The following is a 24,585-nucleotide window of genomic DNA, read 5'->3' as shown; positions in this document are numbered from 1 at the left end:
CGTGTGACCTCAGCCCCGTGAAGCTGCAGTCGTTAAGCCCACAATGACCGTCATCAAAGTCCTGAAGCGCTCGAGCGGGGATTTCACTGGCTTCAAGCGAGCAGCAGGGCTTTCATGCAAAAGGTGTGTCCGATCCTCCTTCTCAGTCTTTGAGTCACACCAACAATAAAAGGACTCCAAGTCTGTTTGCTTAAGGATCAGCTGAGAATAACCAGGCCAGGGTAAAGGATGAGGGATGCAAAGTCAGGCGGCTGCTTTGAGGGAAGAGGGGGAGCGAGGGTGCGATCTGTGCGGCTGCTGCTGGCTGTGCCCTGCTCAAGCAAGCTCTTGCTGCTGCGGTAGAGCGGCGTGAGAAATTACGACTGGTTTGGAGGCTACCACCACAAGTCCATCGCATTGTGGGTACACTGATGCCTGCAGAGACCTCTGGATTGGAAACAGAGGACTCTGTAAAAAGCAGAAAATCTATTTTTGAGCGATTTTCTGCCCTTTTTTTTTTTTCCCCCCCCAGCATCCTTCTCTGCTGGTCTCTCCCAAGGTCTACTGCAACTCTTGTTACCTCCCTACTTCGGGTGTGTGGTAGAATGACGAGCTCACATTCAGCCGTTTGTGCCATCCCATGACGGAGAGCAGTCAGAAATCCGGCTGAAACAGCTACATCAGGCTTACCATCGGCTGGGGTCACCAGTGCAGTGCAAAGCAACCAGGGCATAAGGAACGCATCTGACCCGGTATCTGTGTTTTACAGACCGGGAAATAAAGAGAAAACCTCCCAAAGCTCATCGGGCAAGCCTTGAGGTGGAAGCACAGTGATTTTCTTTGGGATGCTTGGCAGGTTCGGTATACCAGGAGTGAACTTTTGGGCTTTCTGCCCTCAACTCTGCCACTAACCTGGGGCAAACGCCTTCGTTCTTGTGGCCTCAGTTTCCTACCTGTGCACCAAGGACAGAGCCCAGCCTGTACGAGAAGAAAGACGTAACTGGTTTATTTTTTCATATAAATGAGTAGCCTTATGTGCTGGCAGTCTGTGGGTCCTAACCACGAGCTGGCTCTTTGTCCCAGCCATCAAGCAGACACGCAGGACGAAGCAGCCCTTGTCCCGAGGTTTCTCAACAACATAACTGTGCGTCTTCCCTCCCCCTTCATCACTTATGGTAAAATTTCATTTGGCCATGGTGCATTTTTATAAAAAGTGCAGCACTTTCACCGATCAAACTCCATACAGAAGCCTGCTGAGGGGAAACACGCTGGTAAGCGGTGATTGGTAAAATGGTATTTGGACGGATTTTGCCTGCCTCCCACACCCCACGGCCCCTGAAGAATAGCACATAAACCTCCTAAATCACCCCTGTAATTAAGACCGGAGCCAAATCACCGGCTGCTGGCCTGCCTAACCCTGTCTCTGCCGGTATTAAGCCCACGGAGAACAAAAGCGAGGTGTGCGGTACTCCTCAGGCCGCAGCCTTCCCGCCCGCAGGAGGGACTCCGCTGTCCCGCCCGCTGCTCCCCTGAGGGGACCGCAGCCTCAGGCGGGGACCCCGGCGCCGGTGCGAAGCCCGGGCAGCCCGCCGGGAGCTCGGCGCCTCAGGAGGGGAGGCCGGGACCGCCCGCCCGCCCCGGGGAAAGGGGGGAACGGCGGCATCATGGCGGCTGAGGGGGGCGGGCGGCGTGACGCGTGACACCCCCCCCCGCCACACACACGCAACCCCCTGCGCCGCGCGCGCGGCGCCCCCCGCCCCGCGCGGTGCCGCCACCCCCCCCCCCCGCCCTCATCAAATCTCGCGAGAGGTGGCGGCGGCGTCGCGAGAGCGGGCGCTGCGCTGCGGTAGGAGGTCGGCGGAGAAGGACGGAGCCGGAGCCGCTTCGCTCCCGCCGCCGCCCGCCTCACCCCCGTCGCCCCCTTTCTCCTCCTCGCTTTCCCTCCCCGGCCGCGGACAGGAGGATGCCGCGCTCCGGGCCGCTCCCCGCCGCCCTCTCCCTGCTGCTGGCGACGGCCGCGCTCCTGCCGGGACCCGCCGCGGCGCAGAACGGTGAGGGCGGCGGCGGGGGTGGGGGTGGGGGGGGCGCGTTGCTATGGGGGCAGCCACGGTGGGGGGCGAGGGTCAAGCGGGGGGTGACCCCTGGGCCCGGGCCGGGGTGGGGGGGGGGGTGACCCCGGGTTTGGGGGGGAACCCCGCCGTGTTTTCGGATCCCTCAGGGGAAGGGGGGGCTGACAGGGCCGCGCCGCGGCGGGTTCTGCCCCCCCCCCCCTGCGGTTCTCCTGAGGCGTCTCGTGCTGCCGGTAAAATGGAACATCTCCTCCCGCCTACTAAACCTGCATCTGCCGGGCTGCCTTAAATCATTTATAATGCAATAAAACCGTAGTTCCTTAGCAACTAAAGAGGTCCTCTGATAGGAGCGTGAAAGAAGGAAAAAAAACCAAACCCACCCCACCAACCCTTCTTTCTTCCTTGTAGGATAGCATGAGCTAAATCTAGCGCGGCGTGCCTCCTCCCTGATGAGTTTGCAGCCAAGTGCATGACAACTAGTGGCAGAACGAAGCGGGGCCAAGAGGCTGGCTTAACCGAGCGCCAGCCGCCTGCTCGAAGGAAGGTCCTGCAGCGCTTATAAAAATGCATGTCTTATCGTGAGATACCAAGGCGAGAGCGAGCCATAAGGGCAGGTTTTAGCCGCTCCAGGACTGTCCCAGCGCCGTCTTTCTGGAGTGGTTTCTTATGCAGCATCATGGTGGAACTGATGTCAGGGATGCTTTGGCCTGTAAGTGCTGTGAAGGGCAGGGATCTTGGCTCACGAGAGACTCTGGTTTACATGCATTGGGAAAATTTACCTAGAAAGAAGGGATATCTTACTAATATACCAACGCCACACAAGGTTTCATCCTTCTTTCTCTCTCCTTCCTTTCTGCTCTGCAGACATTACTCAGTCCTAGCGTTTTCCTTCCATTGAGGTGAATTTTGCCTTGCTTCAGCTTCGTTGGCTGTTTGCTCTGGAAGAAACGCTGAGGCTTTCAGCAGGTTTGATGATGATAGGAGAGATGTAGCTGAAAGAAATAATGTCCCAAAGATCCCAAATCAGAATTATTGCCTTACTAAATGCAGATTTTGCAGTCTGAAACCAGAACTGAGCCTCGTGTCTGTTAACCAAACAGAAGAAGCTTTGGCATCCGCACTATATGAATGAAAACTGTAGGCTTTCTGCAATATGAGGGACTTTTTGTGGAGCCTAAAAGAGTCTGGGCAAATTCCACCGGAGTTCAGTGGGAATTGGGGACCTGACTTCCATGAGCTCCCGGGAATGTGCTAGTTGGGCTGAGTTGTGGATGAAGTCTGGTTCTCAGTTGCAGAGATGCTGTCTGCTTCCTGCAATAGCTGTGCCATCTGAGCATCATCTTGGCAGGCTTAATCTGCCTGTGCTGTGTTCCCCTTGTATTTGGGTGAAGCGAGGTGAGCAGCCTTCTGACGTGCAAGTTAAATGGGTCGTGTGCCTGAAGCCATTCCTGCGCAGAGTTAGCAGGCAAGGTGTCAAATGCTGGCAGCTGGTATAACAATTCCAGATAGCTGGTTGGTAGGCAGTGCAAACATTTGGTGTTTGACAGTAGTTATATGTCTGGAGGTCAACAATGGAATAATTTTTTGGGATAGGAGGAAGGTTTTAGCCTTTCTGTCCATTCCTGACATGAAGCTAACCAAGCAGTAGCAGATCTTGGCATGAGGTAAGACTGCAGACCCCAGGTGTGTCCTGAAAGCTCAATTTTTATTTGGTTAACTAGGGTCATCCAAGCAATTGAATGGTAAGGGAGACTCTGAGTCTCTGTGCTGCTGTAGGTTTTCACTCACCTGTGTAAACTCCTACTTGGAAAGGAGTAGAACGCTTTCAAGCCAAGTGAAAGATGGAGGTCCTTCTGAGTAAGGTTCGTTGCTGCTGTTGGATTTTTTACCCCAGTTCGAATGCTGTTGTAACAGAGGGAAACGAATTTAAAGATTGTAGGCCCTGCCACAGAGGAGCTGTTTTCTTTCAGCAAATAATGGCCAATGAGACGCTTAATGAAACAGAACAATTCCTCTTCTGCTTTGGCATGAAGAATAGGTACAGCCATTTCCTGAATTGTGTATACTCCTTGTAAGTCATTAGAAAAATGATGTTGTGAACAGCTGTGCACAAGTATGTCAGTGACAACTCCTATAAAAAAACCCCAACATCTAACACACAGGTCTGTGCTTTGAAGGTATGTGGAAGGATCCCAAAGTGTATACGCGAGAATCGCTTTACTTATTATTGATATGGAACCGTTACTGTAGTGAAAGGTGATAGTCCAAGAGCTGTTGAACGTACAGTAACACCACGTGAGTTTACGATGAAAAAGGAATGGTAATTCTTTTGTTGTTGAAACTGCAGAGCAGGTCACCACTCACCTGACACGGAAAATGCCCAGTGGAATCCTGAGTGGGATGGAGTCTGTGGGAAGCAGCCTTTTTTTCTGCTTCTGAGAGGAGATCGCTGCGATTTTTCCAGAATTAATGTAATTCAGAATATTTTGAATCAGACTCACCTATAGATTTCAGCTTACTAAAACTGGAAGTAGGTTTTTGACACTTGTATGGATCATTTTTAAAGCTCTTGCATAAACACCTAAAGATCACAGAAAAAATTGCATGTCAGAAATTTAACTTTTCCTGAGTATTCTTCTGAGAAACTTGTCGGGTTCTTTGAGGCTGCATTTCTGATGCGCGCTAGTTCATCGCTTGTATCCGGAGCATAGTTTAGGTGAAGTGACAGAAAGGAGGGTTAGAAGAGAGATGAGGAAGCGTGAGGAGGAACAGCTGGAAAAAGCCAGTCTGTCAAGATGATCTGTGTTAAACCTCTAGTTTCCAAGTGGTATTTGTTGGAAAATCACTTCAGCGCTTCAAAACAGGCAGGATCCTCCTTACGGAACGGTGCTCGACTTGCTCTTTGGTGATGAATAACGTGCCTTTTCCAGTTGCTTTTTTTTAACCTTTGCAATATCTCTGTTTCTCCAGCTGCTTGTTTAAAAATAAAGACTTCAGTGTACTAATTCTTTCACCTTAGAGTGTCTGGATTTAAAGGAGCATGGCTGTATTTTTACTGTTGTCTAAAATAGATGCTTGGACTGCGCCCATGAAATCCGCAGTGTTTCTTCAGCGCACCAACATGTGAGTTGAATTGCTAGCAATTTTTCAAGTTCTTCCCTTTTCAGAGCTTTGGTCTGGTAAAGTGCGCTTAAAACCAGACTTTAGCGTGTTTTGTGTAGAGGAGGGAATTCTTAAACATCTTATTTCTCGAACTGTGAATGCTGACTTCATAAAATTGTTCGGGTTATTCAAAGCTAGACATAAGTGGAAATAAAAACAAATTAAGTTAGGTGGTACTTGTTTAGCTCTGCTCTCTTCATCCTCTGTTTGGATGAATGAGGAGGAACTAACTAGCTGGCTAAAAACAGAATGTGGCTTTTCTGTTGGCAGAAACCAGAATAGAAATGACCGTAAAATCGGGAAAAGAGTAGCTTCTTAAAATGAGTTTCGTCTTAAAGAGCAAGTGAAAAACCTTCCTTTTATCCTTGTAACGCTATTTCTGACTGCTGATTCTTATCCATTTTGCACTGATTGGATTCTGTCATGATTTTAATGGTCCCCAGATAAAACTAAGAAACAGTTTCATACAGCATTTATAGAGCATGAGTGTGGGCTGAGCATCGAGGAAAATATTCAAAGTTCTGTTCTCTTTCCCACCATTGCTATTCTCCTTCCTCCTACAACTCCCGCATAGGAAACTTAAATACAAGTGATATGACTAACATGTGTAGACTCGAAAACTGCACTGAATTCTGACAGATCTCAGCTAACAGGTAAAGAGGCAATAACTGCTAGTACTGACATTTCAAACAACAGTTTAATTATGTTGAGAAACAGTTCAAAGCGAGGGACTACTTTTCAATGATGAAATAGGCTGAGAGTGTTAACTGTCCTTACAACATACTACTGTATGAAGACTACTTCTTGTTAAATTCATGAATGAGGTGCATTCTTCCCTGCACAATGAGCTGTTCTTTTGCTGTTAAGTACTACTTTAGAGGAGGCAACTGTAAAAACTTGCGTGCGACAATGCTAGCCTGTGATTCATCCTTGGGTTGTGAAGCCAAAGCATTCAAACTCTTCTTAACTTCAAGTGCTGGAGGTGCTGCAGCTCCCTCTGAGAACCTGTGAAGATTGAAAGTTAGATAAACTGTTTCTGCGTATCTGTTGTCTGGAAAGATCTTCTGTAAATCTAACCTAAACCTGCTTTCCTATCGTTTTAGGCTTTTTATTCTTTTTATCTGTGCAATTTCGACTGGGGAGGAGGGTGTTACCTTCTCATCAGCAATTACTTTCCGTACTTCTCCAGGTTAATTGTCAGGGTTGTTCTTGATGAGTTGCATTTTCCTGGCTGTTCCTGGTGCTCTTCTGTGGATTTTCTTCAGTCACGTTTTCTGGAGTGTGGTGTGTAAAACTGGACACGCTTCCAGTTGGGACCAGACCAAGGTTCAGTGGAGTGGAAGGATCACTCTATGTGTCTTGCATATGGCATTCCCATTTGCGTCACAAGACAAATGGTTTCTTAACAGGAAAACATTTTTGACTTGTGTCCAGTGGGATCCTTTGTGGTGGTCAGATCTTGCATTGCAGGACTGCTGCTTTCCATTCCTTTACTACCTAAACCGAGTAGTTCTTCAATGTTCTATTAAGTGACATCTCACCTACTTCTGATGTCTTCCCCCAGTTGTCAAAAGTACTATTGTATCTTCTCAAACACCCACCCCTAACTTTTAGCTTGCTTTGGTTTTATCAGCTTAAAAGACCCTCTAGCCCATCATCGGTCTTACTTCATTCTGGTTTCCCTCTACTTGTTCGTGTACCGTATCTCATAAAAAACACGCACATGGTACACCAAGCTACGTTAATGAGATTTTATTTTTGGTTATGAGGCTCTTGTATAGGGCAGTATTAAAAGCTTTACTAAAATTAGGAAACCTGCATCTGTTCTTTCTCCTCTGGAGTCACCTTTGGTTTTTATTACCTTTATAGTAGGAGATCAGATTGTCATGGGCAAGCTGTATCGAACCACAGGGAGGCGATACGGCTCAGTTCTTCCCTCCCTTCTCCATTTTTGAGCACTTCCAAGCAGATTTCTTCTCTTCTTTCTGGAGACTGAAATTGAATTGACTGGTCTGCGATTCCATGGTCTTTCCATTTTAAACATGGGCACCATCTGCCCTTTTCCGTTCACCCATCTTCCACAAGTCCTGCAGAATGAGTTGAATTAAACCCAGCAGCTTGACAATACCTGACTTTCCAAAGCAGCCTGTAATCTGGTTTTAGAGCTCTTCTCGGAGACTGTTTATCGCTATGATCCTCCCTTTTTTTTTTCCCCTTTGAATGGCATGTATGATGGCAGGAGCCTTCTTCCAGTCTTTTCCACGCACCTGAGTTCTCTGCCCACGCCGACCTTGTGCTGAAGTTGTTCGCAGAAACGCACGGGTGGTTAAGGTGCTGCTCCTGCTGCCAGAGCCAGGGGCTGAATGTGCAGATTTACTATCTGATACTGCACACAGATGCTTGAGGACAGCCTTTGTATGTTCCGTCAAACTTCTTAAAACAAGCTGCTTATCTGTATTTCATAATGACTGTAGTGCCTTGTTTTTTTTCAGTTAATGCTAGAATAGGAAACCTGACTTGTATAAAGTTGGAGGAGGGAGAATGGGTGTTAAAACATAACTCGGGAGTTATCAAAGCTCCATATCAAATATAATATCCAGTTGCTCAAATCGTGATAATTATCTGAAATGTTATTTGCGTGCCTTTAAAAATCTTAATTGATTTGTTAAATTTATTTTCACTCTGCAAGTTAAACACTTTTTTGATGTCTTGTACCACATGGTCTTTTTTTGGTGTTGAAGGAGATTTGGTCTAAACTAACTATAATTTCAACCTGGATTGAACGTCTGTGTCAAAACTTGAAAGTATTTATCCCCTAGTAAGACAACTACTATAGACTTCTAAAAATTCGTGCCCCGTTGATAACCTTGAACCTTATTTGGGCCATCAGTATGGTTGAAGTCACCACTTATGCACTGATGCAAACTCATTCAAGAAAAAAGAAAACAACTTTTGAAGCCTTGAAGGGTTCTTCATCATATGTTGTCAGAAGCTGTAGATCTCTGCTATAATTAAGAATAAGAAGTTTTTTGAGAGCAAGATGGCTTGGTTTTTTCTACCATTCCTGTTCACAGTGCAGTGGAAAACAGGACCATCCTGTCAGCGTAGTATTTCGGCTGCTGGAAGGTGTGTATGCGTGGGGGAAAGCGTGAACAGCGGGCTCTCATCCTGGGAAGCAGATGTTGAGTAAATATGACCCCAAATGGCATGCTGTTGAAGAGCTGTGGGATAGGAGAGCCTTTATGCTTTTCTTAATGGCTTTGATGTTGAAACAGGGTAGGATGGCAGAGATGTCTGCTTTGCAGCTGCTTTTGAAGGAGGGAGGAAGAGGCATCGTGTCAGTCTTCTGCTCTTTGGAGGTGTAGTTGGAACTTCAGTATGTAAGGTAGAGTCTCAGGGTCACAATGTTTATATCAACTGTGTTGGTTTTTGATATCGAGTTGGAAGCCTTTTGATGTATCAAAGAAAAAGCAGGAGCAGGGATGTTCTGAAAGAACAAATTTTCCACATGAGGAGGAGGAAAGGGCCCAAGACAGTAGGTGACTAGCTAAACGGATTTGCATTGTGAGACATTTTTGTAGAGGAAAATTAGATCATAATGTCCTGTTCTGGTTTGAATAAAGAAGAAAAGAAGGTCTTGGATTGCTCTGATTTGTATAGGCTTGGTTTACATTCTATGTTTTAAAATGCCACATTAATGAATCTATTGAGCCAAAGTGCTATTTAGCGTAGCTAAGTAGTGTAGGTACTTACTACTTCCCACATCTTGTGAATTATTGCTAGCTATGAGTGCACATAGGGATCATGGTGGCTCTCCCTAGAGCTTGTGCATTTGTTTGGAAACCTAAACTAAATGCATTTTTGAACAGGCATATTGAAGACGTGAGAAAATAAGAGGAAGGGGAATGTAATGGACTGGAAAAGGGAAGGTGTGGCAAGATGCAATCAGTCCAAAAACTTCAGCAGTAAAAGCGGGTGAAAAAAGGATTTAATTCTGGGAGGATGATAAAACTGACAAAGAATATATTTTAAATTAAAAAAGAGAAAATGGAACTTAAATGCCTAGAAAAGAGCTTGACAAGGATTTTGGCAATGCGGTAGGCTTCCAACAGACATCATGGCAAGACCAAAGGCAGACCGAAATAATTCGGTGAAGGCGTACAGCAGGAGGTTGAAAAAAAACAGATGCTTGAGTGCATTTTTTAAAAAAATGAGTAGATACCATATTGACTGATCACTCTTGGATTTTTTGGGGTTTTTTGGCCTAGTTTGTTAGAAAAGCTTTGTGGCAGTTAACTAGGATAATCTACCTTAGCAGGTTCAAGTTGTAAATGTAGAAGTATTTTAATTGCTGTCATATTAATTCAAAACTCCTAATAATGAATGATGCTAAACTGGTTTAAATGCAGTTATAAATCGGAGTTCAGCTGCACTGTTTCTGTTAGTCTTGTTAACATTACAACGCTTGCACGATTTTAAGAAGCTCGTCTTTCTGTGACCCAGACATAGTATGTAATGACTGATATGAGTGTGCAGAATATTATGTGATACCTTCTCGCTTAAGGAAAATCTGAAGTTAGTATTACAGTCCAGAGCTTAAAAGAGCAATGAAGATTGCTCCAGAGATGGTTGTGTAAGTTAGGGTTGCTTGGCTTGGAACGGAAAGGAAAGGATGGTGCCTTGATACAGGATCTGAGATTGTGAAGGACATCGTGAGAAACAGATACAGGGTGTTGGTTGGTTGGTTGGTTGGGTTTTTTTGTAATTCTCAGTACAGTAAGGGTAGTTAATAGAACTGTAGTTGAGAAGGGCAAAATAAACGCTACGTGGGGATTACTTTATTCTGTGATATATAGCTTTCCATGGCACCGGGAAAGCTGGTCTGTTGTCTTGGGCACAAGACTGGCAAGATTAGCCAGGCCACCATCTGTGCAAGGATTATCTTTTCCCCCGAATTGTTGGTTGGTGCTAAAAATCCATAGTGTTACAGAAGACGGACTGATTTTAATTCCCTGTTTGAGCAGGTTATGACCATTATTATGCAGGCTGACAGAGCAAAGAATTAGAAGATCTGTAACATACAGTTTTGCAGTATGTCGTTGATCTCATGTTCTATATGTCTTCAAGCAAGGGCAGCAAACTTCCGTTTGTTGTACTTTTGATGGTTAATTTCTGCTTGAGGTATTCTAACCTGTATGTACAGATAGTTTACCTAAAGCAACTTTTCACCAGGAACTGAATATTGTTTCATTCTCTCTCCTTTGCTTTAAGCATCCAAGGTTGCAAGCAGCTGACTCCCACTCTCACATTTTATGCTATTAAATAGCTCTATGATTTTTATAGAAGTGTGGTGACATTAATTCACGTTTTGGGGTCTAGTTCGAAACGAGGAAAAACTTACATCACAGTATGTAACTTGAAACACTTCTTCGTTCTGCGTATCAGTCTAGAAAACGTGTAAAAATTCTGTTCCAGAAGCAAGATCTATGCATACAGTTCTTCATATATTGAGGAGCTTTGCAAGAGAATCGGTCTCCTCCAAAATTAAGATTTTTACAAGTGGACAAAACTCTTATCATAGCAAAATTTCATAGCTGAGTCTTTAATAATGAAATGCATGCTGGGGCGTTCTGTAGGAGAAGGAGGAAGTCTTTGATCCTCACTGGTGAGGACACCTAAAGTTTCTGAGACCTCTGCAGATGTTGTCCTCTGCCACTTCAGACTGTCACCCCATACCACTGATTTTTACTCCGTGCAGTCCTGTGTAATCTTTATTTAGAAAGGTGGGGTTACAGCAGAAAAAGTTTGACAACTATTCTAATGAGGTTTGAGGAGGGAGTTAAGAGGTTGAGATCAAAGCAAGCCAAGAATAAACACCATGGAGGAAAAAATACAAATATATTTATATAAATATATAGCAAGTCTGTTGAATTTAGTATAGTAAGAAATGTGGTAACAGGATGTACAAATTGCCGTTTTAAGCCAGATAGTCACCAAATAAGCAAACTTTTATTCTGCACGTGATCGCATTATCCTGCGTTTCTTGAGTTTGTAGCAGAAGACTTTCAGTGTAGGCTCTATAAGGCAGCTTAGTTTTCACTTGTGATAGATTACCTTAATGACTCTAGGAAATAAATAGGAAGCTCATTATTTGGAGATACCATTTTATTCAGTGTTTGCAAATGGTAAAACAAGTTCTGCAGCAAACTTCTTCCTCTTGTTATGACCGCCAGGCTTCATAAACAGTGAGTTCAGCAGTGAGTTGCTGTTGAGGCTTACCACTTCACTAGAAGAGAGTTGCCTTGGGGAAGTGTTTTCAAAATCCCGAAGCAGCTGAACATCCAGGTTTTGTGACTAGGAGCCAGAACCTGCCCTTTGGAAGTCTCCTCTGGATAGACTCCTCTTCCATATTTATGTATGTTGGGAAGCTAGGGCTTGCCTGGTCTGGCTTTTCTTGTTTTTCCCACTGCATTTTCATGCTGGGGAAGAAAAAGACTGACAAAGTGAGCAGAGCTGTTACTGGCTGCTATGCTATATGTGACCCATCCCATTAGAAACAAGTGCTTTTTATTTAACCTAATGGTAAAATCTGAGTGTGTCTTGGGCATACTGGAGGAGTTGATGCAGATACTTCCAAAGGGCAGGTGAAAGGATTGTGTTTGGCAGTTGGTTGAACCAATAGATGTTTTGATTGTACTTGGTGAGCTTTGCTTTTGTACAATTGCTCTCAATCAGCACTAAGAGAAATACATTCAAGTTGCCACTCCCTTTGTGCTTAATTTCGCTTTAAGAAGTGGTATGTTTGGTGCCTGTTTGGTCCCATAATCTAGAAACTAATGCTGCCTGTTATTTCTGTCTTATTTTCATTCAGAGTACTTGCCTTTTTGCTCTTACAAGCCTCACCCCTTTGCGCAGGCCGGGGGATGACCATCGGTCTCTGGTCTGACACCAGTGTTTTCAGAACTGCCAAAAAAAAAGCTCCATTTCACAAAATTGTCTCCTTTCTACTGTGTTTGGGCTTGTGTTTCTGTTGATGACTGGCACCCATCATACAACGCTTTAGATTGTGTTCACCTTTGGATTTCCCCCCACAATGTAAGTGCTGTTACATCTGACTCTTGTACTTTTGGAAGTATTTGAAGTTTATCCTCTTTGTACCAATTCTTTCTTTATGCAAAAGGATTGGGAATGATGCTGGAGTACCTGGCTGTAACCATTCGGTACTGTGAAATGTTTTCTGCTTGTTGTCAAATGTGATGGTAGTATAAATGTTTTCATTTCCTTCTATTGTGTTATTTGTGTTTAGAGTGCAACTCTCCCCATTTTTTCCCCTGTAACACTGACAGGGAGGGACAGCGTGTGGTAATGGCAGCATTCCCTTCCTGGCTATTTGCTGCCAGAAACAAACTGCTTGAAGTGGGCAGGACAGTTTGCATCTCTCCCTGGTTTTGAGGGCACTGAACCTAATATAAGACTTAGATATACAGTATCGATGGTTTGCTTTCAGATTAAATTTGTTAATTTTTTAACTGACAGGTTTTTCAGCACTTTGCTGCAAGTTCTGTAGTGCTCAGTAGCAACTTACGGTCTCACTTAAGGGTACAAGATAGTTTTAAGCAAAGCTGCATGTTTTGGGTCTCAGACTCCCGAAGCTGCTATTTTTAGCAATACCAGGATCAATTTAGTGACCCCAATCTTGAGCCATATGGCATAAGGACAAAAAAAAAAAAAAAAAGTCGTTTTTGGTTTCTAGGAAGGAACTAGTTGGAAGAATGGAGCAAAAATGACAGGATGGAGAGAAATAGCTTTTAAGGAGCTATAAATAACAGCCAAGGCAGGAACTGTAAAAGGCAATGGATGAATACACTACTGCTTAGAGTATTCTCTTTCCCTCTACACTTCCATCTTCTCAAATCTTGCTTTAAGCAGATACAATAGGGTCTGTGGCTTTTCAGTACACAGTAAGTATCCATGAGTTATAGTTGTTTGTCAGTGGCCTACAGTCACGTTTTTCAGCAAAGCATTATCGCATTCTTTTTTGTTGTCGCTTTATTTATTCCTCTTCTAGGCAGCAAACTAACTGCAGAGATGATTTATCCTTTTAAGAGCACCTACCAAATGTTAACCTGGCATAGGCTGCCCAGTCACTACCAGTATGAACATGCCCTGTCCTGCATTGCTGCTCTCCCATTTTGGGGCCTCAGTGTGACAAAAAGATGTGGCTTTATAGTTCCCAAAGTGCCTTCCAAATATTACACTGTCATCCTCTTGCAGACTGAACCAGAGCTCTTGCCTCTCAAAGATGGAAAATTACTAAATAAAGCTTTTCAGTTTCTTTGTGGAAATGTAAATTGCTCTAAGATGGCAATGAAAACATCACCTCTGGTTTAGGAAAACCCTCAGCAGCAAACTCTTGAAGGCTGGCAGAAGACCACTACATGTTTGCTCTGTTCTTCCATTTTTGCCATGACCACCACTGTTAAAGGCCTGCTGCAGGATAAATTCTTGCAGTGCTTTTGTCTGGTCTCTAGTAAGGTATTTAAAAAATACCTTTTAATGCTTTTGCAAAATGACTGCACAATTGAACGTGGTCTTTGGTTCAAGAGCATGTGAAAGATGACTTAGTGTTGTCATCATGTTGTTAAATACGACGGCTCTTAACAGTGCTGTGATCTAAAATAGAAATAGTACCTTTTTTGATTGAGTTCAGGGGGATGATTCAAATTAGATTTTAACCAAATTGTTTAGGTCACCATTTATACTCTTCTCAAACACCAAAAAAAAAAAATCTCTAAAATGTAGTTAAACACTCTTTTAAGTATATCTCATCTGTGGGTCTGGATTCCCTGGTACCTTGAGTAGGCTGGAGTTGAGTTCTCCTAATGGCTCAGGCATGCCGGATCTTGCCACTGCCTTCTGTGTAGTACTTATTTTCTTTCCTATCTCATCAGTTTTATAGTGAAGTCATCTCAAACCCGGGCCTTTCAAGCTTCTAGTTTTTACTCCCATCAAGCGATCTGCGTAAATGCATTGTATCGGTGATGTGGCGGTACTGCTGCTGGGTTCAAAAAATCAGAAGAATTTCCGAATTCATGTTTAAAGGCTGCTTAGTGAGCTGTTAGGGGGCTTTGCTTCTTTCATTCTTGCAGAAGCCTTATAGCAGATAGAGATTTGGGGGTTTTTTTCCCTCTATAATTAGTATTGGTAGCACTGGTGGTGGTATTTTGTAAATTTTCTTCTTTATACTGAACAAAGGAACAGGTTTCTCTCAGTATTTTATGTCGGCTCCCTTTTATGCTGCCTACTTGAAGAGTCCAAATCTGCTTGGCCCTTAATTGGATTGCTGCTTTTTCTGCAGAAGAAATAGGAGTAGGGGAGCCTACTCAGGATGGCTCTAGGCTGTGTTTAAAGCTGTAAGGCTGACTCCCTTAGCTAGAAAACCCAGAAGCTCAAAAATAGACCCCTCTAACCACGACTGGCATTTTTGGTGGCTTTGTTGCCCGTCAGCACATAATTTGTGTGAGGCGTGAGGACAAAGTCAGGAGATCCGAGTGGCTCAGTTCCCTGGGATGAGCAACCTCTGGCTGCAGGAAGGTGATTTCTGGGTGTGGATTAGGATGCACAGTGTGGGTAATCACCAGTTAGGCTTGCATTAATCTTGACTGATACTGAACTTGAATTTCATCTCATAAATAGCGATATTTGATGCTGTAGAGGAGGTGCCCTCAGAAGTTTATTTTTGTACTAATAATCTAAGCGGTGTCAGTAGGCCATGTGAGATCAAACCCCTGGTCCGAGGAAGGATCCGATTTATGACGTAACCCTGATGCAGCTGCATGTACTGGCACAAAGCGGTGGGAAGGGCAAGGCTGTTTCTGTTGGCATGTTGTATATACAAGCGATAAGTGCTGGTAGACAGCTTGATGTGGATGTCTGAGTTAGCAAAGCCTTCCTGTGGTCAAAGGCATGTTTTTAGAGTAACAGGGAGAAGCTGAAGCTGCGCTGTAGAAATGGCTTGGGGAAAAATATTATTCAAAAGTACAACTTGGAACAAGTATCTCTCAATTTGCAAAGGAGTGTAAATCTGGCAAACAAATTGTGGCGTCTCTGCTAGTTTTTAATACATTTCCTTCCTGCCTTCCTCTTCCCTGTAACTGGAATACTGTAATGGTGTTCTCCTGGAGAATATATTGCCTGTCTTGGGGCTGTCCGCCACCGCTTCTGTGCAGTGCATAGCTTGTCTGGCCAGGGAGATCAAGACCTGACCTGCTAGAGATGTGTTTACTCTGAAGTTAGAAGTTAGTAGGCAGTAATTCTCTCCAGCTACAGAGAGCATAAACTATTGAAGTAAATAAAGCACCCCTGCTCTAACCCCATCTCCTGCATTGGGGCCAGTGTTTTACATATTGTTATTAGGCAGATCTTGCTCTGTTCAAAGTTGAAATCTGATTTACATTTAAAAATGTATTGTACCTAGAATGTATTGTACCTTCTGCTAATTTCTTGTTGCATGTAGAGGGTTTTTTTTTTTTTTTTTTATTTCACCGACTGACTTGTTCTCAGCCCTGCCTCGGATTGTGTGGCCTCTTACATAATCCAACAATTCTGCAAAGGGCATTTCTTTAAAAAGGTCGGTGCATTAAAATGTCCCGTTTCTTCATCACGGATGAGACAGAGCAGCTCGTGCTTCTGCGGAATGCATAAAAGGGGAAAAAAGAGGTTTGCCATTCAGTATGTGCTTCCTTTATGCTAAAGAGAAATGTAACCAGTGTCCTTTCAAACACGTTTGTTGGATCACGAAAGGTCAAAGCAAAATTGAGGAGTACTTTAAACCTTTAGCTCTCTAATGGCATAGTCTGAGGATTTTAAATAACTAATCTGAACGCAAGATATTTTTGGTTATCCTCACCAACGTTTGATAGTGTTTTCAGTAGCTTTAGGGTGCAAATCTGGTGGGTTTAAAAATTTTTGAGATCTTTAGCATGCTGGCTTCAGTTGCTGTGTTACCTGTGAACGCTGGACAAATTTAAATTCCTGTCTACTGTAACTCAGCTTTTCAGTGTTGTGAAGCTGAATTCCTTCCCGCTTATTTCCAGGGAGTGGGTTCCTAGTTGTTAACAATTATATTTTTTGCAATATACAGGAGCTTTTCTGCTCCTGTGTGTTTTTGCTTTAGAGAAATTCTTGTATATGCCATAGCTACAACAATAATATTTCTGTAGTGACCTAAAAAAAGGAGTTAAAACTAATAAATGTTGGCTTTTTTTTTTTTCTCCCTGCATGGGTGATTGTAGGTCTTTTGTCCCTAAGTTGTGCCAGGGAGAAGCATAAACAGAAAGAACAGGAGAATAATATTCTGAGGATGACGCAAGCTTAATCTTTGGAGAAACCTTTGAGGAACTAGTCTACAGATTCTCCATGGAAGGAAATCTCTTGCGATAAACGCTTCTTGATGCGTTCAAACCAGCTTCCTGACAGCGTGCGCTCTTTTGAACAACCAGCCATGTAAAAACAGCATTTGCTACAGAATTACATAGTTTGAAAAAGGCTTTGCGTAGCACCCTGCGCTGTGCCAGAATCAGGCAAGCAACAGGCCCAACTCCTTCAGGTGATTAGGTTGGGTGCCTGATACCAGCAGCCAGTGTTTGTTCTGTAAGTGTCTGTAGATAAGGGGATTTTTTGTTTTCAGATTAGAATAGTTTATAGCTCAAGGTCTTACTAGAGGGAGAACGGTGGATACTTAGCGAACCTGATTACCACTTATATGTCTGCTTTGAATCCCTAATCAGTTGACTAGAGAATGAAAACTGCCTTAAGTCACTTGACTGTTGCATTAGTCCTCCAACGCTGAGCCCTTCAGTTTGTAGTCAGCCCGGGGGAACGTTTTCTAGTCGTTTGTGTGGCATTCAGGAACGCGATGATAACAAGCCTCTTGGGATTTTAAGATATTTTAATATCAAGACTGGCTTGTGTTCTGCTGGTGTTGCCCTGCCTTGAAATGCGTGTCCTCTGTGAGGAGCAGCTTGCTGTTTTCCTGGAATCGCTCAAATGGCATTGTCATCCACATTTGTTTAATTGGTGTTATGTAAGTTGTTGGTCTATATGAACTGCTGAATGAAGTTACCCAGACTTGCCTTTTTTAAAGCACGTGATTGAAATGCCACATAGCTAAATACAATTCTATTTAGGATGTTGTCTTCTGTGCTACTTGCGGTGTATGTGAGCTACTTCAGAGATGGCTAGGAGTAGTTCCTGGCTTATGTCCTTTAATATTTTCTTTGAAATATGAAGAAATATGCTTTTTAAGGCACTGAACAAATGTGTGGACTTGCTGTTGATCCAGATACCATTAGCTGTTTCACAGGCAAGTTAACGCGTGCTTCAGGTTGATCAGAGCTGGCTTCGTAATGTCTGTGTCAATATACTGTTTATTTGGAGAGTGTTGGTCCAAGCATTATAAGCAAATGAGAGATTATTCTATACTTCCTATAGAAGTGAATGCTTTAATATCATGTCTGTCCAACCAGGATGTCTGAAGCAGAGAGAAGCACTTTAACACATAAACTCACAGGGCAGAGGGGCTTGGAGCTTTCTAGTTTATACTCCTTTAACGCCTCTAAGCAGATGGGCTTAAAACAAAAAGCAGACTTTGATAAGTAAGAAGCTATAAACTGAAAATAGAGCTTGCACTCAGTAGAAAATGAGCTACGACAGGGACTGCAGAACACGCTTTAGGGACAAGCTTGTGCAAAAATAGCATCTTTTTACCCCATGTCTGCTCCTCATGTGTCACCCGAATAGTTAGTTTATACATGTAAACCACTGCTTTAGTTATAAACGCTTCCAAGTCCTTTGCAGAAAAATAGGAATTGGCAAGTTAGAGAGCCTTAACAAAGAGAGCAATTAAATGTTGGTATTAAGCTTTGCTTACTGTTTTAAAGTGTAATGTATTTCAGTTTTGTTCCATCGTTTTTCCAGTAACTAAGTGAAATACCAAGTTTCCCAGTTGTTTGTAAAAGACCTGAGTCAGTGTTCCAGTTACTTCTTCAGACTGTGCTCTTTTGTAGTACCAGAGAACTAGAAGGACTTTGTTCTTTCCAGCTAAAGAACTAGGAAAAAAGATCTGCAAACTCCCACACTTCAAAATGTGACTATAGCCAGCAGGCTGACATCAATATGGAGCCAAAATGAGGGAGTAGATATTCATTTCTTGTTCTGACTACTCTTCTCTTGCTGGATATTCCAGGCTTGAATCCATTTTCACATCTTCTACCTTACGGTGTCAAACATACAGGTATGGGGTTGTTGAAAAAGCAGACGAATTGTAAACACTGTCCGCAATATGAGAAAGATGTCCAGAAAAGGTTTCTGAACCCAGACAGTTTATAGAATGAGAATATATTTGGGGTGAAAGTAATTTCCTGAAATTGGAAGTGTGTGGCTGTAACTGCTAGGACACATCAGTGTCTTTTCTACCCAGTAGTGTTTCTACGAACCGTGCTTTGATGTGGTTTTTTTCAGTGAATTATGGTTAATGAGATCAGGTTTTGCCCAATAAAAGTGACCGTAAAATAATAGTTGCACTTGAAAGTCATTACGATGCGAAGTTAAGCATTGCTTTTTTTATTCCAAGAAAGCTCTTGAGTAAAAGCATCCATGGTGTGAATGTATGTGGGGAAAGATCAATGGGCAGCTTGAGGGCCTTAGCCTTATCTAAGGGTTTTACGTTTGGGGGAGGCAGCTGGACCAGAGGACCTTCAGAAATCCTTTCCAGTCTGAATTCTCTGATTTATAACCTAGAAGCTGATCACTGTGTCCTTTCTCCATCCATCTGTGCAGAGAAGTGTCTCTTGGCTACGCGGGGCGTATTCCCAGGATGGCTTCGCAACAGCAAAGGCTCTGAAACAATTTACTTAAGGACTCTCTGAATTTTACGTCAGCAAACAAATGAAATCAGTTTGTCCATAAATCTTTTTGCTTGTCAAACTACTCAAGTTTTTCTAATGCACAGAGAAATGAGGAATGTTGGTCTGAATCCAGAAAATGTTAATCCTTATGTCTGTGGACCTGGAGAGAGTAATCCTCACGTTTCCGTCTCTATGAAATGAATCTAACATTACATCATGGGCTCATACGTTTTATATGATGCTCTCTGGATAATGTTTTCCTCTGTAGCAAGTCATAACCTACCTTCAGCTATATAAAGCTGCAAGATGAGATCGCAGGAATAAATTCCATGTGTTGTTCCAGTTCTCAGTATGCTTATAGATGGTATAGGCTCATCTGGATATCTGATACGCATGTCAAAGTGCTGTTTTTAAAGCTGCTTCTGTAGTTGGCTAAAGAATAGGGCAAAACAGACCAAGAAAATGAATGCTGATTTTTTTAGTTGATGAAACTGGTGTGATGTATTTAGGAGACTATAGCCGAAGGTTGCCTGACACAGCATGTGATGGTGAGTCGTACTCAGCAAAGAGGACAGGGAGTGCACTGTAAAACTTAAACCCATCTCTTATCAGTGAAGTGATTAAGACCAAACCCATTTCTTATCAGTGATATGATTAAAATCCATGCTCTCTAGTGATAAAAAGAATGGGAAACCACCAAACCTACTAGATGATAGGTGAAAACAGGCAGGATGTTTTAGTGCTTTCCATGGAATTGAGATGTCTTCACCTTTCTCCTCCAGCTGGCGCGCTGGCTGTCACTTTTTTGTAGATTTGACTAATTTTAAATACTTTGGTTTAGTAAAGGTGAGCATTGGAAAAAAACTAAACATTCATTAGGCTGCCTTTTTTCCGTCCTATATGCAGGAAAAATGCAATACTTTGACAAAGTGATGGTGGGTTTTTGCTGCCCTCAAAAAAATTTATCACTTAATTAACACCCTTCATTGAAGAAGAAAAGGTGTTAATTAGACAGAGTCCCAGTTTAAGTAGCAGACACTTGGTGCTGAGGTTTTCAAAGCCCAGATGATGGGTGCAGTGGGAAAATGGAGAGGGGAGAGGAAGAGGGCAGCTGCTTATTGTAGTTTTCTTTGATATTCTGATGAAAGTTCTAGGCGAGACAGTTGCCATGTAATAAAGGTGGAAATAAGCTAAAGTGAGGGCAGAGCAAAGCCAGCTGAGGAGCGCTTTGTGGACTGCCCAAGGTCACCTGTGCCTTCATGTTTTAATGACTTCTTTTACAGCTGGCACTTAGCTTCATCCCCTTTCCTGAAACTGCAGTCTGCCTGATCATTCATTCCGGGGTGTGCCAACCACACTTTGTACCCCTGAGTCCTGGTGTCAGGACCGGACTTGTCTTGGAAGAATGTGATTGTCTCTGAGGTAGCACAAACGCAGTGTTTCAGGAACATGTGAAGTGTTTGCATCTGGTTGTATTATATTCTTCCCTTTTGAATCCTGCTAACTGCATTTTTTTCATAATTCCACTACAGAAGATTAAGCAATTTATCTAGTCGCTCTGAAGCATGTGCCAGTGGTGGTAAAGCTTCGCTTCATTTTACCTATGCAGAGCCTAGGGTACTTGGAAAAGCCAGAAGAATTTTTTTATTTTTTAAATTAAAAAAAATCTGACTGCATATTCCAGAATACCAATTAGGAAAACGGTGTGAAAACAGTTTAATAGAGACACCTCACTGAAAGCTTCAACCTTAATGCCTATTTTTGGTGGCAGAACTTTGATACCAAGGGCGATGGCATTTGCTATAGTAACATATCAGTATCTCATCTGGAGTATTTTGGATAACACTGCTCTATAGAACATAGAAAACTTCACTTTGGCAAAGGTAGTTGGCTTTTTGTTACTCCGTTTAGGAAAGGCATTCCTGAAGTCGTATTTACAAAAGTGAATTACACTATGTAAATAAGGAAATTTTTTAAATGGGTTTTCAGAGACAAAGGGAAATAAAAAAGGGCTAGCTTAGCTCTACTGTATTCAGTCTATAAATAAGTCGAATTGCAGGCAAAGCTCTCAACCAATGCACAAGAAATAAAATCTCCAGAATTGTGCTAAAGGCCTGAGCGCAGTGAAGAAGTGAAATAGAAATGCTGAGCTAACAGCACAGATAGGAAACATCAGCCTCTTGCTGTTTACATGATGGTTTTCACTGCAAATATAGACAATCTGTAAAGCATTCAGTCCCTAAGCAGTCTGCATTTTATCTGTGTATTGTGGTTTCATACTGAAAATAGGGTTTATTTTTTGCACTAGCTTTGCAAACTCTTTTTTGAGCTTTGAACCGTGTTTTCTTTCTTCATATAAGTGCAGTTCACCATGAGATAAAGATAGGATCAGGATAGGATAGGAGCATTATCTTGCTTGAGAGAGATGTGCGCTGCTTTGCCCCTGACTGTAAAATTTCTTTGTTACAGCTATAGTCCTTGTGGTTGAAAACGTCCTTGGAAATATACTGCATTTCCTTCATTTGGGTCACCTTTGTACGTTCTTGCGCGTGTATCCTGCTTTGAACCTCTCCGAACAGCCACTTGTGCTCTTGGGCTTCAGAGCTTCTTGTTTCCCGATCTTTGCAGACTCTATTTTCAAGATGGTCTCCTCTTGCTATTTGACGTTGATGGGCTTGTGCTTGTTTTCAGCTTTAATCTTTGTGCCTGACACATGTAAAACCTAGAGAAATTAGTTTGTTCTGTGTTGTTAGGGCTTCTTTCTGTCTTTCTGCTGGGACTGGTTTTAACATTTCTTTTCCTCAGCTAGCACTTAAGGCCAAACCTAGCTTTATTTTTTAAACACCTTTCTTTAGGCCAGACTTCAACTTGGGAAGATCAATATTCCCCCTGTTTTGCTTCTCTAGTGCCATTGGCATTGATTCTTTTGCAGCCTAGTGCATCTTCTGTTAAATTTCAGTAATGGAAGGGTATTTAAATCAATTGCCCAACCATTTCTGCAAATCAAGGATGAGTTTTGTCAGGTAGTGCTTTCCATATATTCTTAGACTGGTAGATCGCTGCTAGCCCATTTTATAATAATTGTTGATATATCTATCCAGATCCATTTTTGTGTGTTTGTTCTAGCAGGTGAGGAAGTTGGGAAGCTCTTTGGTCATTGCAATACTGGTTTTAAGCTATTCAGGAATTGTCTTTTGTGTTGCTTTTTCATTTGGGCTCCAGCCAAGGTAGAACACGAGCTGCTCTACAGGCTTCAGAAGCTGGTCAAAATTACCGTTAAATATTTCCATGCGTTTCTAATATGTATAAATTTCTAGTTGTACGCTATATTTAATCCTACAGTTACATGATCACATCAGCAAGAGGATAAGCCTTGTTTCTTCTCCCACCTGCACCTCTTCCAGAGGTACTCGGTTGCTGACTCTTCTCTGGCTTCCGTCAGTGAGGGAAATAGCTGCAATTGGAAAGGGTGCTGCCGCCCTGTGAAGTTGGAAGGGCTATTGCTAGTGTGTAAAGCTGCGATTCATTTATATGCCAAAGCCGAAATGTAGCTTGGCTTGGCGTCCCTTGCTTTAGGCCGACAGGTAGCTCATAAATATTGGCAGAAGAAAAATTAATCTGAAAAGGTGTCTTTCATTGATAAAGCCTCATCAATGAAAACGTTCACTCGGGAGCGGTAAAGCTAAGCTTTTACATTCACTTAAACTCACCGTCTTTAGGCTTCTCGTCCACTCTTCTTCTGAAGTCTAGATTTGTTTAAGATGGAGCTTTTCCAGCTTTTTGGCTCTGGGAGTCTGCTGTACATGTTTCTCTTACTGCATATGGAAATTTTTGGCTGCCCTTTTGAATACCTCTTAGCTTCTCCCCCACTTCCAGTTGAAGTGCACCTGTCTTTCAAAATGCATTTTTTTTCTTACTCTGGATTTAGTGGTTCTTCACTGCAATACAAATTTTAACATACAGAGTTTGCAAATGGGAAGAGCCCTGCTGCGCACTGGATTTCATTAGTCTTTGGCAGAATTGTATGTGGAGGCTAATTTCTCGTTTTAGAGCATTAGTCCATTGCTTTCCTCACCTTTATCCTTGCAATTGGTGGATGAGATCAAATCTTCAATAAACAAACATCACTTCAGAAGTGATTTAATATTATTGCCACTTGTTCTTCGTTCTGTCCTTCAGGCAGATAACCATCCATTAATAGCAAAAAAAAAAAAAGGTTGGAAACATAATAATGTACTTGAATAGCTACAGCTTCTGGACCATCGTGTGTTATTTTTCTTGCGTTCTGGTGTATCATGAAGATTTGTAAAGACCTTGTGAGGGATGTTTAACAATAGGTTTTCCCTTGTTCTTTTATGCATGATAGCAATTAGCTTTAAAAATATCCAAAACCCAAACAATCCTCCCCCTCAAACACTTTTTTCTTTTAATGAGGAAAACTCGCTGTGTAACAGAATAACTCATTTGTGACTATAATGAAATAAATACAGCTGTCAATATACTGAAAATTTACAGTATCAAAACTTCATGGGAATATTTTCTTGTAAGCACTTGAAGGTGCTTATTCCTATTGTACTTGACATTAAGGATTCACTTAAGATTTGGGCTATTCTGCTACTTCCTATGGGTCTGTATGATCTTAAGGTATGATCTATGGATTATTGCCTCCTTCCTCCACCCTCCCAAGAGCCCTGACCTTTGCGAGCTTTTGAATGCTGGCTGCAGTTTTGCTCTGCTATTCCTGACACTGGCAAGCTGAAGCTGAAAATTATTCTTGCAACCAGTGCTTCCTATAGTTTACACTTTGGAAATAAGACAGCTATAAATTACAAATAAGGGGTAGGTTTTCAGTTTTAAACAAATAGAGTATAATCACTTTAACAAAAACTTGACCTCTTGGCTTGATCTGTTTGTATTTTGGCACGTATTTGTTCTTTTCATGCTCCCATCTCTAGAGTTGTGCAGAACATGGTAATAACAAAGCAGTGAGTACTGTGCTTGGAGAAGACCAAGTAAGGAAACTGTTGGGCTCCGAAAGCCCCTTATGTAAGCAATGAAATCTGTGGAGTGTCATTTTCTGTTTGGTTTCGAACAATTATGGAAATCCCTGACAATTGCCAAAAAGCAGGAGTCCTTCAGTTTCCAGACTCCTGTTGTGTTGCAGGGAGAGCTCTCTGTAATGTTTAGCTTTGCTCTTCTCTCTCTGCTCTTCTCTCTCTGCTCTTCTCTCTCTGCTCTTCTCTCTCTGCTCTTCTCTCTCTGCTCTTCTCTCTCTGCTCTTCTCTCTCTGCTCTTCTCTCTCTGCTCTTCTCTCTCTGCTCTTCTCTCTCTGCTCTTCTCTCTCTGCTCTTCTCTCTCTGCTCTTCTCTCTCTGCTCTTCTCTCTCTGCTCTTCTCTCTCTGCTCTTCTCTCTCTGCTCTTCTCTCTCTGCTCTTCTCTCTCTGCTCTTCTCTCTCTGCTCTTCTCTC

At 42.8% G+C, this 24,585-nt stretch overlaps 1 protein-coding gene across 1 annotated transcript in view; it reads left to right on the top strand.

The window, feature by feature from the left end:
- The first annotated feature begins 1,942 nt into the window (after positions 1 to 1,942).
- Positions 1,943 to 24,585, top strand: part of NPTN (neuroplastin) — a 58,943-nt gene continuing 36,300 nt past the window's right edge. Inside the window, exon 1 of the mRNA XM_059824095.1 lies at positions 1,943 to 2,030. Within this exon, the coding sequence (XP_059680078.1) occupies positions 1,943 to 2,030 (88 nt within the window). The remainder of the gene's footprint in view (positions 2,031 to 24,585) is intronic.

Source organism: Gavia stellata, chromosome 13 (assembly GCF_030936135.1).
Source record: "Gavia stellata isolate bGavSte3 chromosome 13, bGavSte3.hap2, whole genome shotgun sequence".
NCBI lineage: Eukaryota > Metazoa > Chordata > Aves > Gaviiformes > Gaviidae > Gavia > Gavia stellata.
This window is presented reverse-complemented; position numbering and strand designations above follow the sequence as displayed.